Source organism: Larus michahellis, chromosome 6 (assembly GCF_964199755.1).
Source record: "Larus michahellis chromosome 6, bLarMic1.1, whole genome shotgun sequence".
Classification (NCBI taxonomy): domain Eukaryota; kingdom Metazoa; phylum Chordata; class Aves; order Charadriiformes; family Laridae; genus Larus; species Larus michahellis.
Genome location: NC_133901.1, coordinates 40,710,594 through 40,733,966, shown reverse-complemented (window position 1 = coordinate 40,733,966; position 23,373 = coordinate 40,710,594). Strand labels below are relative to the sequence as shown.

At 43.2% G+C, this 23,373-nt stretch overlaps 1 protein-coding gene across 5 annotated transcripts; it reads right to left on the bottom strand.

Moving 5' to 3' along the window:
* Positions 1-655: 655 nt before the first annotated feature.
* Positions 656-21,446, bottom strand: SLC16A9 (solute carrier family 16 member 9). Of its 5 annotated transcripts, XM_074592568.1 has the most exons (9): positions 21,319-21,439; positions 20,439-20,501; positions 16,988-17,047; positions 16,469-16,586; positions 15,199-15,425; positions 6,892-7,035; positions 5,869-5,964; positions 3,037-3,945; positions 656-2,695 (listed from the first exon to the last, which is right to left on the bottom strand). In XM_074592568.1, exons 5-9 carry the CDS (start codon positions 15,392-15,394, stop codon positions 2,517-2,519), a joined length of 1,524 nt encoding a protein of 507 aa, XP_074448669.1. In that variant the 5' UTR covers positions 15,395-15,425; positions 16,469-16,586; positions 16,988-17,047; positions 20,439-20,501; positions 21,319-21,439; the 3' UTR covers positions 656-2,516. The 5 variants fall into 5 exon arrangements, with proteins under 5 accessions (XP_074448669.1, XP_074448666.1, XP_074448670.1 ...); XM_074592565.1 differs by lacking the exon at positions 20,439-20,501 and having other exon boundaries at positions 21,319-21,446; XM_074592569.1 differs by lacking the exon at positions 20,439-20,501 and having other exon boundaries at positions 15,199-15,325; positions 21,319-21,446.
* Positions 21,447-23,373: the final 1,927 nt, after the last annotated feature.

The following is a 23,373-nucleotide window of genomic DNA, read 5'->3' as shown; positions in this document are numbered from 1 at the left end:
TAAATTTTAGGTCTTGTTTATCAATTAAATTCACAATTAGATTAGTCACAGAGCTCAACTAGGGCGCTAGGGCTAGTGCTAGGGCTAGGAGTCCTAACACATTGCCTGCAGTAGCAATACAGAATTCTTCAACATCCAGGGCTCTTTCCTCACTGATGGGCAGGGTTACATCAGGAAACTATCATACATCACTAGCCATATTTCCAAACTTATCAAGCTGCCTAATAACAGACACCATTTTCATTGCAAAAGTGTGCTACATATTGCCCAATCGTTAACATTAATTCCAGACGATTTTTTTCAAACAAACTGACTACTAATTTAACATGAGTTTCGTCTCTAAAGTGCTCAGAATGTATTGTTGGCAGCAACTGAGAGATTTTAAAAGATATTAATCTGAAGGCACACATACCCCGATTATATCCAGTGTATCACCGCAGTTTCTTTAAGATGTGTAAAACATGGCCCTACTTTTATATGCATGTGGTGAAATCTGACTACAGCTGCCAGACAGCACAGAAAACAGGTGCAAATCCACACCAGATACCCAGGGCTCCAGTTTGGAACTGGAGCTGCACTTATGCCTATATTGAATACTCAGTATTTTTTCCACATGCACTGAATAAGCAATCCAGGAAAAAACCCACACAGTAGTTACACCCGGTTGACAAATGGCAGGAAAAAAAATAGAGACAAACTAACTGCGTCTTTATTTGTCGAGTCTGAATACAAACAAACATAAATGAATCCCAGGATGTCAGCAAAAACTGTCTGAAGCTAAGCTGGATTCTCCTACCTTGGACCACAAGAGGGAACATTACTTGCACTTATGCTGGCCCCACTTAAGCGTTACATCGCTCTTGGTTAATGAGGTGTGCAAACACCTGTACCTCTGTGCATAGCACTTTGACAATAAAGGGTGCTCATTACATGCCTGGTTTTTATCTGAAGGATTATTTATGAGCCAGAATCACAGCACACATTTGACGCAAATAGTATGGCTGAGAACTACTTGGGCATTTGCAGGCAACCGTACAGGATGTAACTTGGGACTAAGAACTTCTACCTCATCCAAGGCTTACCAATGTGTTCCACTAAACTTTAACCCTCCAGCAAGAAGCCAAAGCGCGTGGGTGGAGAGATTTCTGTGCCTACAAGAGCAACCATACATCGTTGGCACAGGAGCAGCTGCCGAGGCAACAGCTATTGCCTGGGGCACGCAGAACAGTGCCAATGGCCAAGTCATCCTGCCTTCCCCGCAGCACCTGCCCGCCTCAGGAAGGACTTTAACCTTACACAGTGTTCCCCCCAGTCACACCAGCCATGGCTTGAACAAAACCAAAAAGCCAACACACACACACACACAGAGCCAGCCTGCAGCTAAGCAGTATCCGGGCAGTGGGTTTCAGGGGCTCTCAATTAATCGTCCTGTTTGGTGTTCAAGTATTGCAGCTCTCTTTTCACCTCAGCTTCCCCCTGTCCCACACTTTTTCTTACTCCCGGTTACTAACTTCTCTCTTTGTTGTGTCCATTCCAAAAATGACAGAGCAAAGATGACATCGCTGTCACATTTTTCCTTTTTTCATCAAATCTACCTTGTTGAAAGCTCTACTGCTAAGCTCTGTGCAGCAGGTTCAACCTACTAAACTGTACTTGGGCAAAAGGAGATGCCCCCAGTACTGCCAGACGGTGGGTGACTCACTTAGAAACACTCAGCTGTGGACTTCTGTAAGCACATTGCCAACTCTGATCTAAAGATCATGAACTTGCATAACCAAGTCCGCGTTTCTTTTCATGGTTTCAACAATCATATTTATTCCTTGGTTTAAAAGGTTTTGGTTCAACAGTTTTATAAACAGACTTCACAAAATGTGCAATATTTATAAACACAGTTCTTAGTTGCAGTGGTAGTAAGAACCTTTACTATCATCATAAGGTTCACTTCAGTTATGCGACACAAGATTGGTTTTGTTCCCCATCTTCTCCCTCCCCCAATTGGCACTTCATTGTAAATTGGAGAAACTTTAAAAAGACAAAAAGTTAATCTAAGCATGATGTTATAAGCACCTTGCCACAGTATTACATTCTAATAAGGCAAATTTTTGTTTTGTAAAGTCTGATTGTGCAACTCGAAAACCTATAAAAGGTGACAGAAATGCCAGCCTTCTCCTATAAGGAACAGGCCTTCATTTTTGCTTCAAAGTTTTTACCCCTCTGCACCATCTTACCCCTTAAAAAAAAAGTACAGCTGATAATACAGCAGAATATACCCCTTACAGGGTGAAAGGAAATTACAGTAGACACAGGCTGAAAACACAGTGCATAGTAGACAAAATAAGACTGTACTTAAAAATAAAATAAAAAAGAAATAAACGAAGAAAAAGGAACTGAAAAACAAGAAACAATGGAATTTTTCTAGTGGAAGAGGATTTTTGGGCTTTATAAATAAGTGGAAAATTACTAAAATACTTTGCTGTATAATATAAAAAAAGCACAAAGAGTTTTCCAGTTGTCACCTAAGCACTAGATGCAACTTTGTAGGAGTAAGTATTTGGAGGCAACTTTGAGCTCTGACTGGTACAGGCATTCCAGCAGGGTAATGCTGCCAACAGCAGGAGAAATCCACCCAGTAAGACACACAAGCCACTAAAATAGAATGCAGTGTTGTACTCCTGCGTCCAGTCGTAAAACCAACCTGAGGGTGAAAAATAAGAGAGAAGGGCATCAGTGAGGAGTTACATGTAACACAGCACTGCAAGTTAGAGAAACATCATGAAAAAAACAAACCAAAACAAGATGGCCAAATCCAAAATGCAGTTTGACCACTTAGACATGAAATGTGCTTTTCATCAAAGCCAAAACCAGAACACAATCAGCTTGGCCAGCTAAAGCAAAACAGGCTTTAATTTTTGTTGGAAGATTTTGATTTCATCCTGCCATTGTTAGTAGGACCAACCAGAACGACTCGCATGCAAATTAATTCTGCCTGGTCCTGACAAGCTCACGTTCACTTTATAGTATCTATCTTGGCCTTACCTACAATTGGTGGTCCGAGGCTATTTCCAAGTCCAGCAAAGAACATCAATATCCCATACGCGTGAGTCAGTTTCTCAATTCCCACAGTCTTTGTTGTTACATACGGAAAAATCGACCAGTTCCCAGTCAGAAAACCCAAAATCCCAGAAAGCATCGCTAATGTAAGGTAACTTTTGGCAAATGGAATTGCAAACAAGGCCACTCCTGTCATTAGTAAGGTAGTTACATATAGATATAAAGTGTTAACCCACTTAAAATCTGCCAGTATTCCTAAAGTGAGTTTGCCAACAGCAGTCATAATGCCTATAATGGAAATAAGGGGCATATGATAGTCATCCTCATTAATGTTTGCACTTCTTGCTACATCTTCCATGAGCAGAGAAGGAGGAAATCCACCAATATCAAAGAGCAAGATGGCAACAAAGAGAGCTGAAAATACTTTGTTCTTAAAAAGAACCACGGTTTCCTCCCAGTAGTTCAAATAGAGCTGCCACTTCCTCTTGGCGAGTTGCTTGCAGAAGTTTGTCTGTTCTACAACTTTCTTTTTATAAGTGTCTTTCTCATTTACATTTATTGAGCTTAATACATTCTTGTTTAAAATGCTATCCTGTTTGAAATCAGGCATATTGTTCACGCATTTTTCATCAACGTAGCCCTTTTCAAGGATGCTTATATTTTCTTCAACAGTCTTTTCTTTTTCATGGTAAACAAAATATTGATCTGGGACTTTGTCTACACACGTTTTTTCTGGTGGAGGGGAATCAGATGACTCCAATGGTCTCATTAGGCTGCCACATGCTAATATATTTAGAGACAGCGCGCCAACTATTAGCAGACAACCATCCAGTCCATAGAGATCAATAAGCTCTCTTTGCAATGCTGCATATATAAAGAGTCCAACACTTGAGCCTATAAAAGGAAAATAAGATCAGTGTAAACTGAAGAACTGAGAACATTCTTCAACACTAACAAACTTCTATGTCTCAGCAGCTACAAATATACTGTCACAGGAACAGTGAGCCATTTGTGCTCCTCTCTCCCCAGGCTAACGAACTGGTACTTTACCATCCTTCTTGAAGTTACAGTTTGTTTATGCAGAATCCACAAAATAAAAAGCCTTCTGAACAATTTATGACGATTAAAACCAGCAGACACTTTAGAAACAAGTTGGATCAATACTATATCTGATGAAAAACATTGAAGAACTATTAAGCCATCCTTCTGCCTCACTCACATACATGTATCCCTTCAGGTACCATTTCGAGTTAGCACAATTAGAATTTCACACACCAACATTTTCCCCTTTCTCCTCCTCACTGCCACCTTCCTCCTCTAAGGCAGGAACAGTCCAAGGGCTCACCAAGAGCCCTCTTAGAAGCAGCCCTTGACTGCTTGGTGTTTAAAGAGGGGAGCTCACATGATGTAATTTTACTCCAAATTCTGTAAGCTCTGCATTCTGAAGCTCTGCAGGGACTAACATGCATTTGAGAAATTTGGTTATTCAGAAGAAAACACCGAAGAGCAAGCAATTACTATGAACACAAGCATTTTAGGCAATCCCATGAATTTAAAGAAAAAGCTCTCGGTTGAAGTGAGCGTAGATCCATTGTAATCATGGATGTCCACTCACAAATAGAGAGCGTTGTTTTTTCAAGTCAATTTAAAGACAAACTTTAAATTAAAATCATTTACTGAAGACTGTCTCTAGGTTATATTAAAACCATTCATATACTTCATTGCTAAACACAGGAAAAAATTATTATAAAATTCAGACTTGTTTTGTCTTCCAGGTACTAAAATTAACCAGGACTCAATAAGATCAGGCCTTAAGGCAAACTACCTGGAATCCCAACAAAAGCCACTGAAAATGATTCCAAGGAACATTTCTGCAGAAGTTTCCCTCTATTCCACTGGTGTGGATCTGCCAGTAATATCTCACAACACTGGCTGTACTGACCAGGCCTCTCCTTGCTAACAGCTACTTGAGAAAACAGATCAGAGGAGAGACTCCATACAGCACAAAAAGCAAGGCATGGGACAACAGCCTTCTTTAACAGTTCCTAACAGTCCATTAATTTAGCAATTCCTCTTGGTGTAAAAGACAACATCACATAACCTAAAGACCCAGAGAGAGGACAAGAAATACTGCTCAGCATCCTTCAAAGGATTTTCCTTCTATTATCAGAAGTTCATTTTTCTAGGATCCCTTTAACACACATGGACAAAAAGCTGGGATGAACTTTTGGAAGATTTCAGAATTTAGTCTCCTTTCAGATTGGAAAGGAAAAACTATTAGAAATGTAAGCCCAGACTTCAACTACTCTTTTGAAGGTACAGCTAATGTGGGGTTATGGTGATCCAGCATTTACATCCTGCATCTCCAATCTCCTTCTCACCTCTGATCTTGTGAGAGAAGGGAGAGAAGGGAGAGAAGGGAGAGAAGGGAGAGAAGGGAGAGAAGGGAGAGAAGGGAGAGAAGGGAGAGAAGGGAGAGAAGGGAGAGAAGGGAGAGAAGGGAGAGAAGGGAGCTCTGTGGAAAGTTTGTCCTCTTATTACCCATGGCACACAGCCCAAGCTACTCATGAGTCTGCTTTCGTTTTAGTGAATATCCTTTTCTCAGCTATATGGATAACCCACACCATACACCTGCAAGCGTAGTTACTATTTTATCTGAAGCCTGATTTTATGTGTTCATTGCTACTGATGTTTTAACTTAAGAAGTACTTCAGGAAGTAACTGAGAAAAATATAATCTCCTGGGTTTTATTGACAGGGTAATGGTAGCTGCATCAGAGTTGAAAAGTTAAGAGAGAATGACAATTAAAAGTCATACCTGTTGAAATCAGACCAAGCGCAAGGCCTCTGCGTTTGTCAAAATACTGGCAAGTGATAGTAACCGTTGCGGTATACAAAAGGCCGCATCCAAGCCCTTGAGAAAAAGAGTTAGAAATAAAGCATGCGACATACTCTGGGAAATGAACGCTCCTTTTTATTCCCCAGATAATACAGTAGTGCACCCTGGGCACAGAGGTACATTTTAGCCCTGACTCAGCACCAGCCACACCAGCCTTTCACTGAGCGGGCCATTAGGCTGCCTGCACTGTCCCGCCTCCCTCTCCCCAACCACCCCTGGCTGCAAAACCTGTGTGGGGCAGGCTGGCTTTGAGGTGTTCACCAGCTCAGGTTCTGTGCTACGTGCAAGAGTTACATGGCTTTCAGTCCAGAAAACAGGCCCCAGAAAACAGCAGAGCTGCATCCGTGGGGCACTGAGCCCGAGCCAGCATACTGCTGGGTCCCTGCTGGCCTGCGAGGTGCCTGGATTCCTGACACAGTTAATTTGATAAACCACCCACAGTAGCCCTCTGCAGCACACAGGGGCAGGTCACCACCTGCCAGGAGAACAGCACTTTCATGCCTCTAGCACAAGCATTTTAGGTTCAATCCAGTTATGTGGAGAACAACATTGCTGCCTAATGATCTCTAATTTATCAAATTAGAATGAGTACATGACAAAATTCCAGAGGAGATGTTATTCCTTTAATATTGGCACTTCACATCTGCAGAAGACCTGCTTTATTCCACCCCTTAGGTGAAACCTCAGCTTCTCCATCTCTAACAATCATGTCAGAGGATAAACTGTTTTCTGCCCCGATGAACATATGCATTGCCTTTATCTTTCACTGCACGGTAACAGCGTCATGAGACATCCCTCCTCACCCCAAAGTAAAGTATTCCTTGATAAACCAAGTCCCAGACTACCGCTGTGTCTGTGAATCAATTTCCCATTTCAGATTCAGAAACCAAGACTCAAAATAATAAAGATTAAGTCTCTATATGAAGGGAAGGTGTTTCTTACCAACAACAATCCCATATGAAATATATAGAAAGTATATGTTAGGTGCAAAACTGCTCATCATGAGGCCCCCAGCCACCATAAAGCCACTGAAGATTGCTACTGGTCTTGCTCCAAAAGACGATACGCATATACTGCAGACAGGACCTAGAGGAAAAGCAGGAAAAACATTCCTAGTAAATACCAGCATCAGGAAGAACTTCTAAAAAAACCCTCAGTCTATGTAAATGTTTCTTATGATAATTATTTAAATATATAATTATATTAAACAACAATTCCGAGTACTCATTTTTCCAGGATTCTTTAAAAGAGTCAGTTATAAAAACATACAAGATCAGGCTTGCAAGATTTTTGCTCAAGGAGAAACTGACATCAAACCCAGGAAATGCTACCAGGGTTGGGAGGGAGAGAGGGAGCAAAACATTTTTAAACACAGGATGATACATACATACTAGACTGCAACACTGTCAGGACACACCTAAGGACCTGTACAAAGGTTCTGAAAAGAATCTTCCTCTTTAGGTACCAAAACAAGTTAGACCATCAACCAGGCTTTATAACCAAGCAGGTATTTTTTGACAGAGCCCAAAAACTGTGTTTCAGAAAAGAGAGTACCTGTATTCGTCGTGTTATAAGATAAGATTTATAAAACTGAAATGGAAAATAGTAACTTCTGATCATAATCTCATGGTAAGAATGCCACCTGGTGCTTACATAGAGGAAATATCTGCTGATGTGCCAGATAAAGACAAACACTGCTCCTCCCTGATTTTCTAGGGAATTAAATATCTGCTAGTCGGTATCTTACCAAATAACTGTTTACTACCTATCTTGGTTTCTACTGTAAAGCTACAGAAAATAAAAGGCATTTATTGAGATTGTTCATGAAGTTTGGAAGAGGTTTCTCCCTCTCTTTATCCCCCTCACACTCCCTCCCATATTTCTTGGTTGGTTAGTTCTTCAAAACAAGAACAAAGTGCAGGGAACATTCATACTCTGCCTCTACTCAGCCAGTTCTCCCCACACAGAAGTTGTAGAACAAGCACTTGTTTTCAGTTGTGTGACCCGGAATACACCTCTGAGTCTGAAGTAGCATGCAAGCTTGGTGCCCTGCATAAATAAGCAACCAGCAAGGGACTTGGCTTGCAAAAGACAATCTCCCATCTGAAACCCTGCAGGTCCAAACATTCATATATAGACTCCATATATGATCCCCAAGATCCTAAAACTCACCAACTCTGAGATTAGAAGTTAGACACACAGATGAATGACATTATTTAAAAACCAACAAAAAAACCCCAACCTCATCACCTCTGTATGTCGTTCGCAGCAATACAGAGACACTCCATGGTCGATACAATCTGCAAAAGCTGTAAGGTTGGTCGTCCCCTGACTCACACATAACTGAGATTCCCAGCAGATGGGAGGTGAGCCCAGAGAGGTGATACGAGGTGAACAACAGTTGGAGCTGGGGCCGGCGCTTGCCTAGGTTTGCAGACAGGAGCTAGCAGCTGGGAATGTAGGCAAGGTTTTCGTGTGGTTAGCGGCCATGGGACAAGCAGTTCTGGCAGGCAGGACCACAGATTCGTCAGCAGGTGCAATGATCCTCAAAGGCAAGGCAGGTCAGAACTTTTGCCCTACGTAAGAGCTATCTGCTGAGGGAACGTAAAGGGAAGCGAGCCTGAATTGGGGCTTATCCAGGCAAGGAGTCAAAGAACCACCGAGAAAAATCTTCTGGGGAAGTAAGGTTTGTTTGGATTTTGGAAATGATGAAGAAGGAAGACGTAAGCGCTTGTTGCTTCTCAAGAGTCAGCACGCTGTGGGAATGAAAGCCAGCCAGAATAACTTGGGCACAGCAACTTGCCAAGAACAAAAGCTGAGAGTGTTAGATTGTTGCTGATTCTTAGAATTAATTACTAGAACTGGCAAATTAAGATTGGTATGTTTCCTAAAACCATGGGATTTAAAAATAAACAAAGGATTGAATCTGTATTACATAAAAAAAATAAATCCTTCTACAGTAAAAGAACATTAGGTAGTGATAACATAATTCAATTAAGCAGAGGAATTTGCACTCTTTCTATTCTTTATTTCTGACGCACTACCTTGCTAAAATAAACAGTATTTCCCTTCCACCTGTTTGCTACATTTTAACACAGCTGCTTTCAGAAGGTCTCTGTGCAGCCTGGGGTGGTGGTACTGGTACAGACCACACTGATCGCTACTAAAGGATCCGAGGTGAAGCTGGAGCCTCTGACCCCCAGGCAGAACAAGGGAGACACAGGGTTGAAAAAACACGTCTTCATAATCTGACAAGGACACTCTCCTCTGGAACACCATCAAAAGCATCTCTGACAGGGTCCAAGGAGATGCTCTTCCAGCTTCTCCCACTTCCAAAAAATAATCCAAAAGGAGAACAGAAAGTACAAAGAGATCTTTTTGCTCTGACATGGAAAACAACCTGCACAAATCTGAAGAACCTGCTCCAATAAGTTCAGTATTAATGTGTCATCTCACACAGCAAGAGATCTGGCAGCTCAGCAATGGCCCCGCTTATAAGAAAGAGCGCCAGTATAAGTATTAAAATAGTTGTTATAGGTCTCCGTGACAAGAAGAAAAACAACTCCATCTTCCCCCTCACACTAGGCCCTACTTTCACACTCCCCTCATCATACTGCTAGAAAATAAAAGTCACAAAAGAAAACCCCCATGACAGCCAGCATCTTTGTTCTTTTCCCTGCCTCCCCGCATTCCTTCTCTTTCTCTGTTTCCCAAAGAGTTGGCATGGTTTTTTCTACCAGGCACAGTATCTTTGGTTATTACCATGGTATTTGCACAGGAGTTCACTGTACACAAACATGTTATTCTCTACAAGTAATTCAAGCACAATGGGTTCAAGGTAGTTAATTCTAGTCAAACATCCAACTTCCCCAGAGCAGGACTGAGACTTGCTCCGTGAACTCCTGCCCTGTGAATTTTGTTCAGAGTGGAGATTCTGAAGAATGTAGGAGTCTATGTACAGCCGCATAGGAAATAGCTCTTCTGGCAGCACTAGCTGACTCTCAGAAAGATTCTTCCACTGATAATGTATTTCTCACCATAACGTGAACAACATAAAAATAAAATCCCAGTGGCAATCCTCAACAGTAAGCATGAAAATGGCTTTTAAGCCAGCATTTTGTTCAGTTTGCCAAGCAACTCCAGAGGTTAGCACTGGTATTAGAATAATATTTGAAGGCATTGATAAATATTTACCCCTTTTACAAATAAAATCCCTGGGGCTATTTTCCTTCCAAATGATGTGTCTTAAACTAGGTGAAACTCTACCAAAAAAAGGTACCAGCCCAGTTTATAAGAATGACAGCTAACTCTAGGAAGAAAGACTTAGAAGCCAGCACAGGGACATCCACTGCTCTTCTGGCACACGACCTGCCAAGGCTCGGCAGCCAGTAATACAATTATCAGGCTCTGCAGGGGAGCAGTCAAGAAGATCCCTAGACAAAATGGGAAGCAGCAGCAGAAAGAAGATGGGCTCTCACAGCAGATCCTCATGCAGAGAGACCAAAGAGGAAGAACTCCTAAGAGGAATCACTTGTACATTGATATTTTCATTAAAATTTTTTTGAGTAAGAGACTTTGCCTTCAGTGAGACCAGGATGTGACAGTGAGTCCTTCCTGAGATGTGAAAACAAGCCATCTGCTGCTCACACAGGAACTTTATAATGACCACGATCTTCTGACCTCCTGACAAGTACAAAATTGTTTTGTTTAATGGACATCAAAAACTAATACTCTCTTCCTCAATATTCTCACATGAAGAGAAAAATTCTGCAAATTAACACTCCCTTCCTCCACTCACCCATCCCAAGGGTCCTCCCTCCTTCACCTCATACACACACAAAACCTTCTGCTACACAAGCAATACTGGACAACTGAGTTCTTCTTATCGCCTGCATTAATCTGACCCACCCCGCTTGCTGGTATCTGTCCGAGCCTGTTGAAACTGTATAGTAGAAGCAACGCTCATGGACTGTACGTAAAAACCACTGGGCAGAACACAAGAATATTTTTTGCATATTTAATGCATTGCTAAAGCCTGGTCATAATAAATATAATATTCTCCAAGTGTTTGTACTTTGGATAAGGATATAGATCAGAGAAGGCTTTTTTTACACTGGACTGCAACCTACTCCCAACTGATTGAAAAGACTGCTTCTTTCCGATAAAGTTATTAAATGAACTGGGCTCCTCTTCGGAGGAATCATTGGGATATCTTCTCCCCTCCCCACAAACTATGTATAGCTTCCATAGTTTACAGTGGGGGCTATTTATGTGTGAGGCTTTTGTCCAAAAATACATGGATGCTGCAAAGGTTTTTTTATAGTTGTAAAAATATTGCTTGAAAACACAAAATTAAGCTTTTTAAACATTTAACACTGAGTGCCTCAGCCCAGGAGAAACACCCCATTAATTTATCAAGACATGCCTTTCAAGGGACAATCTTCCCTTTGCTCTTCTTCCATCAATAAAGGGGAGTGGGAATGAAAGACACATTGCTGGTGTCTCCTGCTATGCCAAATACTGGGAAGTCAAGTCTTACTATAAACAGCTGCGGTACCAATTACGGGCGCCAAGGTCTTTGTTTTGCTTTTAGCAAGTATAACATGGATTAAATTTAATTTCAGGCTCCAAATGGATGTAAAATTAAGAACACTTGGTGCAGGAGAAACACACGATCTTCAACAATGTAATAAATATCCTCCTCTCGCCTGTTTTAGTTGGGGAAAGATGCTAAGCTCTTTCAGTTCCTTCCTATGCAACAAGCCCTGCATCATCCATGGAGCCACGTGCCGCATCTGCTATAGGCTAAATCAGCATTATGACACTTAATATCATAGAGGAAGTCTCATAACTGCCCTGTATAATAAGACTGATGCTTTCCTTCCAGTGTTTTAGGCACATTTCTTCCAATACACTGTAAGGTCACATCACAGAAAGTTATAACTCGGGTCACCCTGCAAGGAAGAGATCAACCATATCCCGGTCCCCTTCCCTTTTCCAGCTGAGAAGCTGAAGAGCCCAGCTCAGGGCTGCACAGTGGCCTTAGCGACGCTGCCTGTGCTGCGAGCGAGAGGACAGAAATCGAACACCAGGTGGCTAGGAAATTCATCTCAACAAACAAGGTGCTGTCCTGGGTTTCTATGTCTCGAGTCTAAGTTTAGCTCTCACATAAGTCAGAAGTAAACACTGTAGAAAGGATACGGCAAATGTGAAAGGACTCGCCAGCATCAGCTACTTTAAAAAAAATAATGTTTAAGACTACACGTACAGAGGGGAGAAGACACACAGAACCTATTTCTGTGCCAGCTGGCATACGTATCAGGACATTTTCTTCTTTTTGGTGAAATTACAGTACTAATAGAGTAAAGTCACTGGGCCTAGCTTCCACTGTTACAGAAGCTAGCTCGTGATTTCCGGTGCTATCAGTGAGATAGTCTTCCTTAAGAAAATGGACACTAACTTATTTCCTGTATGTAGCTGTGAATCTACTGTAACTGCCATTCTTTTTCCAGGCTGGCATCTACAGCTGCAGAAAGGTGATGCTAAGTTGGAGAGGGCTCACAGAAGACTCTTAATGGCTCTCCAGAAGAGCCTTAATTAAAAGAGCAGAAGTCTCTTGTAGCAATGGCAAAAAGACTGCATCAAGTTAGAGGTTTAAAAGAAAATTTAGAAGTAATTTGACTGCAGTCTCTGGACATACACCACACTTATTCAGAGACACTTCAAAACATACCACTTAAAGATAATATTATTCATCAACTGAAAACTAAAAGTAAGCAACTTATATCATAAGTTTACATACTGTTAAGGAGGAAATGAATTACTGAAAAAAGTTGTAAGAGACAAAAAATGCCCTAAACAAACATGTTTTAAATCAAATGAGAATTACAATATTCTCTGCATGCAACATGGATTGCTTTAAGAGTACCAATACTTGAAAATATGTCTTTGGATAATTAGATCAGTGACTGGAAACCAAAATAAAAGAGAAGAATGGAAAGAACAACAAATATAAGAGTCAAGTAAGGAACAGTAAAAGTCAAGGGGACTACTGAGAGGCTTTGGGATGAAGTTGTCCTGCTACTAGCACTCACGTGCAATATTGCTGCTGAAATCAGCTTGCTTGGGGAGATTGTTAAGTTATTAAGTTACAGATAATATCTTTTTACATACATGAAAATATGCTAATTTAGAAAAATTCAATTATCCCAATCATCTACTTAATACAGGTTACAACACACAATGGTCCCACCTGGCCTATAATAGTGGCACCTGCAATAGCAGAAACAAGAACAGAACAAGTTCTCTTTCCCTATAATCACGAAAAGGGCCTTTGCAATGTGTTATACCAATGGTTTTGCACTGAGAACACATACGTTCTTTACACTAGTGACTAGATCTGAAAAAAGCCTGCTATGAAAACTGCGTGAAAAATTGCAACTTCCCAAGAGTATTCTAGTTTTAGGTAGAGGTTATGACACTTACAGTGTCCCCTCCAACAAGTTTACTTTAAGTAAAGTTATCATTAAGGTCAGATCCCAGCTTGATAAGACAATGGGATCCTCCATTTCAGGCAAAGCAGGGAACATATATTTTGTTTTCAGTCAACTCTGATAATACCAATGCAATTAAAAGGCCCGTGCTGTACTTTTCTTTCAAGGCATTAAAAACAGGAATGATTATTAAGCTTCCCAAACTGAATGAATAAACGTACGGTGACATACAGCGTTACTCCTAACCTGTCAAAATTTCAAGTAATTTAATCATTCCTTACCAACATCAATTACAATAGTACCTTTTATTTGTATTATTCAGACACAGAAGTTTCTATTTGCTATAAAGCACACTACTGACAATTGCTCACAGTGGCAAGGCAGAGGCCACTAAGAAATCTGGAAAGTAGCATGGTGTGGACGTATGAGAAACAGGGCTGAGGCTCTTGTCAGAAGAGTGAGCCAGAGACTTCTGGTCCCCAGGGAGAGGGTTTTTCTTCACCCCTTCTCTTGCAATCCCCTTCTGCCTAGTTTTTCTTCAGTGACTATCTTGGTTTAGCCTTCCCCCCCGCCCCCCCACTTCATTCTCTCACTCAAATTTACTTAGGTCTTGATCCATTAATAGTAGGAGTTAATGCCCTTAAAACAGGGGGAAAAAAAGTACAATGGAAGAGCAGTCTACAGTCCTTTGCCTACTTACACCCTGGGACTGAATACACAAGTCTTCTTTTGGTTAATGATACACCCGCCTTTTCCCATTTCTGTTCTGCCTAGTGATATAAAACCCTAATATGAGTGTGACACCAGTATTTGGCCAGTTATAGCGTCACACAAAGCAGCGGTCTTTATTCAGGTCTGTACCACTGTTTGAACGTCAACTTTCGTTTAAGGAGAGATTTCCTCAGAATCCTGAGCTGCATTTCGTCCATTAAGCCACATAATTGCTATTGCCCATAGCAATTTCTCTGCTGACAGGCAATTTTTTCCAGATTCAGCAAAAAGATAATAGTTCCCATGGTGAATCTTTGAAAAGCAGAAGTTAGTGATATTACCCAGTACAATACCCATGCTCGTTATTAAAATAACAACAACAAAATGGACCTATGGACTTTCAAAGTGGTGTTTTATTTCCCCAAAACCCTGCTGTTACTCTCCAAGTAACAATGTCTTACTGAAGAAAAGCATCCAGGAAAGTTGTTTTATTTAATGCCACTGTTATCCATAACTTTCCAGGCTTTAAAGGGAGTTTTTTTCTCAAACAAACAGTGGAAAAGAGCCCTCACCCACCCTAACTGGTGGGTTTACTTCAAGAGCTGAAAAATGAGCAACTGGTTTATTAATTGACTTTTTTTTTCTTAAAGCACTTGAACCATTTCAGAATAACAGTTTGCTCTGCTTTGGAAGATACTAATGCAAATGTTAGTCTTAAAGCCTCATTAAAAAAAAAATAATAAAAAAAAAAACATCAACAGAAGTACCATTCCGTTTCCCAGGCAGAGTTTGGTTTTTCTAGTTTATTCAAATACAGTAATTTTGAATTTTCTAAGGGTAATATTTTTATTGCTCTTTTACCATTATATTGTTTTGGTTTAGGTATACTGGAACTACAAATGTAATCTTCTTAGCCGTCTTGACCTAAAACAAAAATGCAGCACCCTCATTCTATCATTAATATAATTCCAAAAGCACACACAGATGGAAGCATCTATTAGAAAGAAGTGTTTTGATTTAAGACAGATACTGCATCTACACTTACTGGCAAGCAATCCGATTCCATTTGCTAGTGATCCAACCCAAGCAGTCTTGCCTTTCCCTTCTCCAAAAGCATCCAGCCATTCTAAATACAAGACTCCGACCGCCAGTGGTGATCCGTAACACAAGAACTGAGTAAAGAAGGAAACGACAACAATTACCCAGCCCCAGCCACCATCTGGTGGTTTCCGAAATACCATCTTGTCAGGAGTGCAGATGTACAGGCAGAACCTGTGTAAACAAAAACCAAACAGAACAGAGCATTAGAAATGTGACTGATTAGGTTTGCTAATACAGAGAAGTACACATTCAAACATTATTTCAACCATCCTTCAAGAAATATATGCAACACAGCATATAGGCAATGAAAATTAGTTACTATTTGGTACTTCAACCTCTTCTGCGTAACACAGGAACAGTACACAAAGCATTAGTAAGTCATACATACATTGGCACTGTATTACAGAAAGGGACAACATTTCATTTTCTGAGGGTTAAATAGGCTTTGTGAAGACTTCAGGCATTAATATCTGACACAGTTCAACGAGAGAACCACATGGCCACCACCTGTTAAGCCCTCAGATATCCTGAGTATAGGCTTGAAGGACAAGAAAAGCTACAACTATAAAAAAATCCCAATAAATAATTTAGGATTTAAAAGAAACCCCACAAGCATAAAAACAAGGTTATAAAAAAAATAAAAAATCTCTACTTGGTTTTAATGTCAGTATAGGACCTTGCAGTTTAGCAAGGTGTTTGCCACCAGATAGTGTACTCTGTGAGAGGCAGGCCAAGAGCAAGACTGACATTCTGGAAATAGTAACAGTTGAGTACTCTGCTCTGTCAACAAGGTGATGTGTAGAGGAGCAAAGCATCCAAAAATCACTTTGTACATATTAGTAACTGAAGTGAGTTCTGAAAGTGTATACAGGTGTCGGCTTATATGCCAAGACACGACAGCATTAAACACGTTCACAAAAACCTCCTATAATGTGTCACAGTGTCCGCTCTCTGCACAGTTTGCACACATCACCCTTCCCAAACTGGCACTCACATCTTGGACTCCATAAGTACCACCTTACTCCTTTGCATGGCAAGATCCACCACCTATGGATTTAAATAACTGACTGTCCTCACACCTTCTCAAGACTAGTTTGTGAATGTCGGGGCTGGTGCCTTTAACATCTAGCAAAGAATTTAGAAGTTTCCAGGCTAAAGCACTTTGGAGTTTTGATGACTCTAATGATATGCGAGTCCCTGTGCACACAACTAACCTGCCCTCCCTCTCTACAGGGAGAAATCTGCCGAAGTGATGATCACAAAACCCGTGTTCTGTTCCTGGCTCTGTCACTAACCAGATGTATGATTCTCAACAATTTTATTTCCTTTACCCTGTAAGATAGAAACAGATAAGATCTTACCCTGTTTTCTCCATGAAATACTCTCAAGAACCATCTTCACACCGCAGCTTAGGCGTTAAGACTGCTGCAGTAACAGTTCTGCTCGGGCAGACCCCCAAGAGACAAAGCAGAAAAATAAACACGTCACATGGCCCTTTTGACTTACAACCCAGAGGAGATGGAAAAAAAATTACTGCTGTATGAAAGCAATGGTGTAAACAAGTAGACAGCAACAGAACTTCCATTCAAGCTCCCCCGTACTCTTTGCTCAGGCAATTTTTAAAAATTTGCATGGAAAACCTACAAAAAAGCTACAGTATAGAGGAATACTCACTATAGAGACATGAAAAAGACTGGACACACTTAAATGTTACTTTGAGCATAGATACTTACAGATGATGACAAAAAAGTCCTTCAGCTTCCTACAAACGTAACTTCACGTGGCGACTCTGCCTGCAGAAAAAGAGCAGCAAAGCAAGTTTTCAGCTGAAGTATCACTGTAACAGCGAACACAACTCTGAAAAACTGGTGCCTTCCTGTTAATTTTCTCCTTTTTAATAGCTTTTCAGAGAAACTTCAGAAATAATCAAATAATCTCAGTGGAGAAATACTGATCCGCCCTCAATTAATTACCAACTGACAGCAGCCTTGAGCCCCAAAATAACATAAATGTTGTCTACTAATGTAAAATAAACTTTGATGTTCTAGGTCCTTTAGGAGTGATTTACAGTTTTAACATACTGACAGTCCTTCAAGATACAGTATTTCCAGTTATAAATGTTACAAAGTCATACGTTTCAGTTATAAATGTAAGCTCTGATTTATTTCCTCAAATGACTGGTAAGTGTCCCTTGATTACATCAGGTGAAAGGGTGACAGCTGGGAAGACAGAAATCATACCATACTGTAAGGTATCAAAGCATTAAAAAGCTGCTTATAGGTACTTTCCAACAACAACAACCTTTATACAAAAGGGGGTCCCTGTGTTTCTACACAAAAATATTTAAACTAAATAGCTGACATACACATCCCTCCACACATTAAATAAGTATAACTTGGCTTGTTTTGTCCCTGACTGGAGGAAAAATGGTGGAAATAAGTAGCAGCTTCAAGAAAAGACACTTCCACTGAGACAAAGCAAGGAAGTTTTCAGAAAACCACTAAAATAATGGAAATAGACAGGGGGAAAAAAAAAATCCCAAGTCATATTTGTTTGAAAAGTAATCTTTAGAAAACAAACAAGTTTTAGCTCTTATATTGATTTCCACTATATTGGCGCCCTAAAACTTGGCACAGAGACAACTCTGAGTTCAGTTCTGCTATTCTAATAATTTGATGGGGAGGAAGGGAGGGCAGGGCAGCAGAGGAAAAAGAGTTTTCGTAGTCTTAGGTCACGTAGTTTTTTCTAATAGAAAGACTAAAAAGAAACCCTCTGGATCAGTTCCTCAGCTGCTGCAAGTCTGCACAGCTCTACTGACTTTAACCAACTGTTCCCAACTTATGGCAGCAAAAGAGCTGACCTCCTGCATCCTGATGCTTCCTGTTTTGCACCACAGATCTCTTCTGCATCTTTTAGCTAAATAACAAGATTTTGCGTAACAAAAAACATTTCTACTGTCTAAACACTTCAAGCCATTTACAGTCTGCAACTGTCAAGCAAAAAGTGAAAGCCGCTGTCATTTTTCCCCCACCAGAAATCATCCTCAAAATTAAAACAGATCTACAATGTCCCCAAGTTTGTTTTTAAGAGCCAACATAACCTGGCTTTTCCTTCTCTTTCTTGCAGGTTGCTCCTTCACCTCGCACTGCTGGGTGCTTATTCACTAAAATAAGGCATATTTTCTAACTTCCCCGAAGGCACAAAGTCCTCCTGAAGGGAGCACGCGAGCTGAGAGCCCTGTGCAAGAAGAGCCCATTCCCCAGAGCCCTGTATGTGGTTAAAGACGTCCCAGTCAACCAAGTTGCTGCTGGGACCGTAGGTATGAATATACCTTTTATTGCTACACTATTTAACGCTTCCGTGAAAACAACAAGTTGTAGTATAAAAGCTTAGTAGCACGGACGAGAGCCGACAGTAGGAACTAAACCTTTGCTACTCCCAACTCTGCCTGCACAGGCATCGAATCTGTGCGTTGACTTGGGAGGGATCCAAAGTGCTTTTTACTATTTTCTATCTGTGTGGAAGGAGGACACAGACTGTACAGATACAGGCGATCATCAAAAATAAAGCAGCAGAAACACATAGAGAAAAGAGCACTTAACAGTTTTGTTTTCTCTTGGAACCAACCAGGAAGACTTGTCTGATCCTGGAAAGAGAGGAAGAACCACGGGTTTAAGATTCAGGTGGGAATCATTTCACAGTCCTTACTGTTCCCAAAACCTAAGGATGTTGTTTCAGACTCCAGGAAACCTAGTCGCATCAAAAATACTGACACGGAGAAATGAAGCATAAAGAATTAAACGGTAACTTGAAGTTTGGTCAGAAAAAGCTTTTCAGTGAGTTGTACTCACTGCGAATAAGAATCAGAGGAAGAGAGCTGCCTGATGAAAGCCTTTACCAACAACAACAAAACGAAACCCTAGAGAACGAACTGAACAACAAGAGTTTTAATGTGGAAAGAGAGAGGTTTCGGGCTGCAACTTTTCTTTTATCTGAGCAGCTCGATCACAATATTGAGCTCTTTTTCTATAAATCTTAAAATTTGGCTTAAAGATGAGAGAGGTGCACAAAAAGAGAACTGGTCTAAAGATGAGTACAACTGAAACGTTAGCCCTCAGCGCAGAAACTTGTATTAATCTGTGGCAAAGGGAACCTTGAGAAAGACAGTAGCAATACGATTGTTCCCAGTTTGCTATTTGTGCAACCGGAGTCTGGTTAAGTATGCTGCTTTCGGCAAGCAGCACATGGCTGCAGAGAAAGCCGATGTCAGCAGAACCACTGTGTGATTAACACTCAGCTATTCCAGTTTTGCAAGGCACTGGTACGAATTAAGACGGTACCAGCCAGAATAGTAATATCCCTCATTTTAAGTTGAATTAGATTTCATGTAAATTTCTATTTATTTTTCAGGCAATGTTCTTGCAATTATCATCTGAGGTTTCTGCTACCCTTAGCTTGCAAGTAACACCTAGAGCATTAGAACAGTAGTGATGCATTACAGTTGTTTTTAACATACTCATCATATCCAAACACCTACATACATGCTGACATGACGGTATAAGTGTTGCATTAAATGCACTGAAAAAGACGCATCTGTACTTTGATGACATCAGACTTTAACTGATGTTCTAATTACACTGGCTCCCCATGTTTAAATATTCGGCTTTAAGTTCTTTCACACTGAATGTATGTATTTCCCACTCAGTTCTCAGCATTCATATCTACCTGTTTCTCATGTTCCTCCACTTTCCCTTTTGCAAGTTACACAAGAAGCTCATCAACATAAATATTCCCTTCCATTTCTGCCCAACAAGGGAAGAAGCATGGAGTTTAAAACAAAACGCCAGAACAAAACTTACCGATGACACAATAATGTTTTTCCATTGTGCAAAATAAGTTCACATAAAGAAGCATCAACCTGGGCAGCACACAAACCAGCCAGCTTTGTACAAATCTGTCAGCTCAGCAGAACCAGTCCTACCTGTTTCCAGAGCCTCACTGCCCCAGAGGGGATGGAAAACCCCCCCACACGTATAACTGCCTGTCAGACACTAGCACGCATCCCTGCTGACATGCTGACAGACGTAAGCCAGCGCTGCTATAAGCCACCAGCCAACTCGATTCACCAGAGGAGAATCCTCTGCACAAGGTGCACCCGGTGTGCGCCACCTTACGCATCACAACCTGCGAGGGCTCCTGTCGGCGTCCACTCTCTCTCAGCCGCTCTGCATCCTTCGGCCAGGTCCTCTGTGGGGACGGACAGGCTCTTATAGCCCCCGGCTCACCTCGCCTCTCCCCACGCCCCCAGGGGCCAGCCCACACCCCCCACTCCGAGGGACCGTGTTACACATTGACACCTTCCATTCCTAAACCTGTTGCGACGGGATGCGCTCATCCACCCAGTGACACACGCCAAGAGATGACTGAAGGTCGCCCTCACTGGCCTGATACCATGCACACGGCAAGATGGGGTCATGCTATGCTGCCCTGCTCCCAAGCACCCACAGCCTCCGAGACGGGCGCCCACCCATGCTGGTAGGTGCCCACTGCCATGAGCCCAGAGCAGGCACCGATGCCACGACACTGCTGGGTTCCCACTTGATGCCAACAGGCCCCCACGATAGACAGCAGGAGGTACCCGCAGCCAACACCAAGGGGTGCTCACAGAGGGGTGGACATCGATGGGGACCCCCAAGGGATGCAGCCGCCCCGGCTGGCACCCAGGGGCGACCGCGTCCCCTGCGACCCACCACCTGCTCCCCACAGCCTGGGCGTCGCGGAGGCCCCTGCAGAGCCCGCTCGGGGCCACTGGCCTGGCCCAGCCGCCCCCGGCACGGACACCCGGGGCCGGGACAGCCCTGCGAGGCCTCCCGACGGCGAGCCGGGCCGACCCGGCTGGCGGCGGCCCCAGTGCGGGACCCGTGCGGCTGCTCCCCGCGGCTCCCGCCGGCCCGACCCGGCTGCTCCCCTCGCTCCCCTCTCCCGGCGCCCCGCGTCCCCCTCCCACCCCGCCCCGCCCCGGCCGAAGCCCAGGTCCCCCCTGAGGCGGCGTCGTCCCCGTTACCTGCGCCCCGCGCCGGCAGCAGCGGGCGGCCCGTGGGGCGGGGGCGGCCGGGCGGGGGGCAGGAGCCGCCCCCGGCGCGGCGGGGCAGCCCCGCATCCCCGGCGCGGCGCGGCGGGGCGGGGCACGGCCGCGGCCGGTGCCGGCACGAACCGGTTGTAACTTGGGCGGGGGGGGAGGAGCCGCCGGGGGCCGCCACCGCCTCCGCCTGCAGCCCCGGGGCGGAGCGGGGGGCTGCCCCGGCTGCCGGGCAGGCAGGGGGCGGCTGCTCACCCCTCGGCCTCACCTCCATCGCCGACCCCTGCCCGCCTCCCTCCTCCTCCTGCTCCGCGGGCGGACCCCAGCCTCCCCACCCCGCTCTCGCCGGGAGAGGCGGGCACTGGTCCCCGGGCGAGGGTCGCCCCCAGCCTGGGGCCGGCAGTCAGCGCGGTGTCCCTGCCCGTCCCCAGCCCCACCGCCCCTAGCGAGGGCCTGGCTCCAAGGCACGACAAGAGCCCCCTACCACCACCCCCTGCTCCTGTTAATTCGCACGCCCAGGCTGAAGCCCCGAAGGCAGGCGCAGGACCGCGGCTCTCCGGGCACACCGCAGCGGCTTGCAACCTGCCCGGGAACCAAAGGCAGCGGTGGCCGCTGCAGGACGGGGACGGGAGCTGGCTCCCCGCCAGCATCGTTGCCCACAGGCCGCAAAATTGCACTGCAAACAGCACAGATTGCTACTCCAGCCTGCTAGCTCAGGTAAGAGGCAACTCACTCTTGGATGGGCATAGCCATTGCCTTTTGAGGCAGTCTCATTAGAGCACTAGCCCAGATCAGTGCATATGGTATGTACAGCGCTGTTAGACATATGACGAGGTACTGCAACCTTCACCCTCCAGACTGCAGAATGTGTTGCAGAAGGTGTCTGAATACTCAGCGAGTATCGGCTCTACCCCTGGCTGCGCGTTCAGCACGACAGCTCTGCTGCTATCTCTACCCACTCAGGGCAGCTCAGGTACCCACACCAGCTGCAGGCGGAAATACAAACATTGCCAGAGTTGAGTGACATTCTGAGAGCTGAAATATCCCTAGAGCTGAAATTCTGAAGCAATGGCAGATGTTTACAGCCCCTGCAGTTCCTACAGGCATGGCATAACTCCCCTTTCAGAGCTGCAGTCCAGATTCACTCCTCTGTGCGGTATTTACAAGAGTTCATGAACTTCAAATATCTGTTAAAGCACCTACATCTACCCCACAGTGTTCAGGCAAATATTGAAATTAAGGCTTGCTACCACAAGGACTGACAGAAGAATGATGCAAACTCAAAACTCACTTCTAAGACACCACTGAAGTGAGAAGGCCTCTACTGAATATGGTTCAGTTTTGGGTATCTCATGTCAAAAGGGGCAGCCAACAGAAAATAAAGGAGAAGAAAGAAAAAAAAAAAGAACAGGAACTATCAGAGCTCTAGAAAACTTGTCCAGGGAGGAGAAATGAGATAAATGATATTTAACCAAGAGAGAAGGTAGAGAAGGTGGAAGGGAAACATAACAACGTTATACAAGAACTAAAAGTTACTGCAAGGAGAAAGGAATTAATTGTTCTGCATACACATTAGACAACTAAAAGAGGTGAGTGGGCTTAAACTCCATCAACAGATATTGCTTCAGATATTAGGAAAAGCAAGGCTGGCAGAGATTTCTTTGGGTGAGCATAGCACTTCGGGAACATATGTGCACTGAGTTGCAGAAACAAGGCATGACTGAGGGCAGCTGTCCAGATAGTAAACAGCCTGTTTTCTTTGATCATTTTTTGGGCTCCAGGACACAGGCTGAAATCGAAAGGCTAACTGAAATCTTTCCATAGCCACGCAAGAGACGTCTGGAAAATAAAAATTCTGAAATGACTGTTCAAGATGTGCTGTTTCCCATACTTCAATACAAAACTAATAAATACGATAAAAACCTTTTTGCATACAAGTACGTATAAAGCTCCACTTCCCGTTACAGTGCTTGATATAAGTGTTTTGCTTTTTGAATTCTACAGAAGCTTAAAAAACAATGTTGTGGGCTAAAATTAAGC

Coding starts and splice junctions, on each gene's coding strand:
- SLC16A9 (XM_074592565.1), bottom strand. CDS start 15,394: ATGGTATTTCGGAAACCACCAGATGGTGGCTGGGGCTGGGTAATTGTT. Junction 3,946..5,868: donor GCTTGGTCTGATTTCAACAG/GTATGACTTTTA, acceptor TTCCTTTTATAG/GCTCAAGTGTTGGACTCTTT. Junction 2,696..3,036: donor CCTCGGACCACCAATTGTAG/GTAAGGCCAAGA, acceptor TTTCACCCTCAG/GTTGGTTTTACGACTGGACG.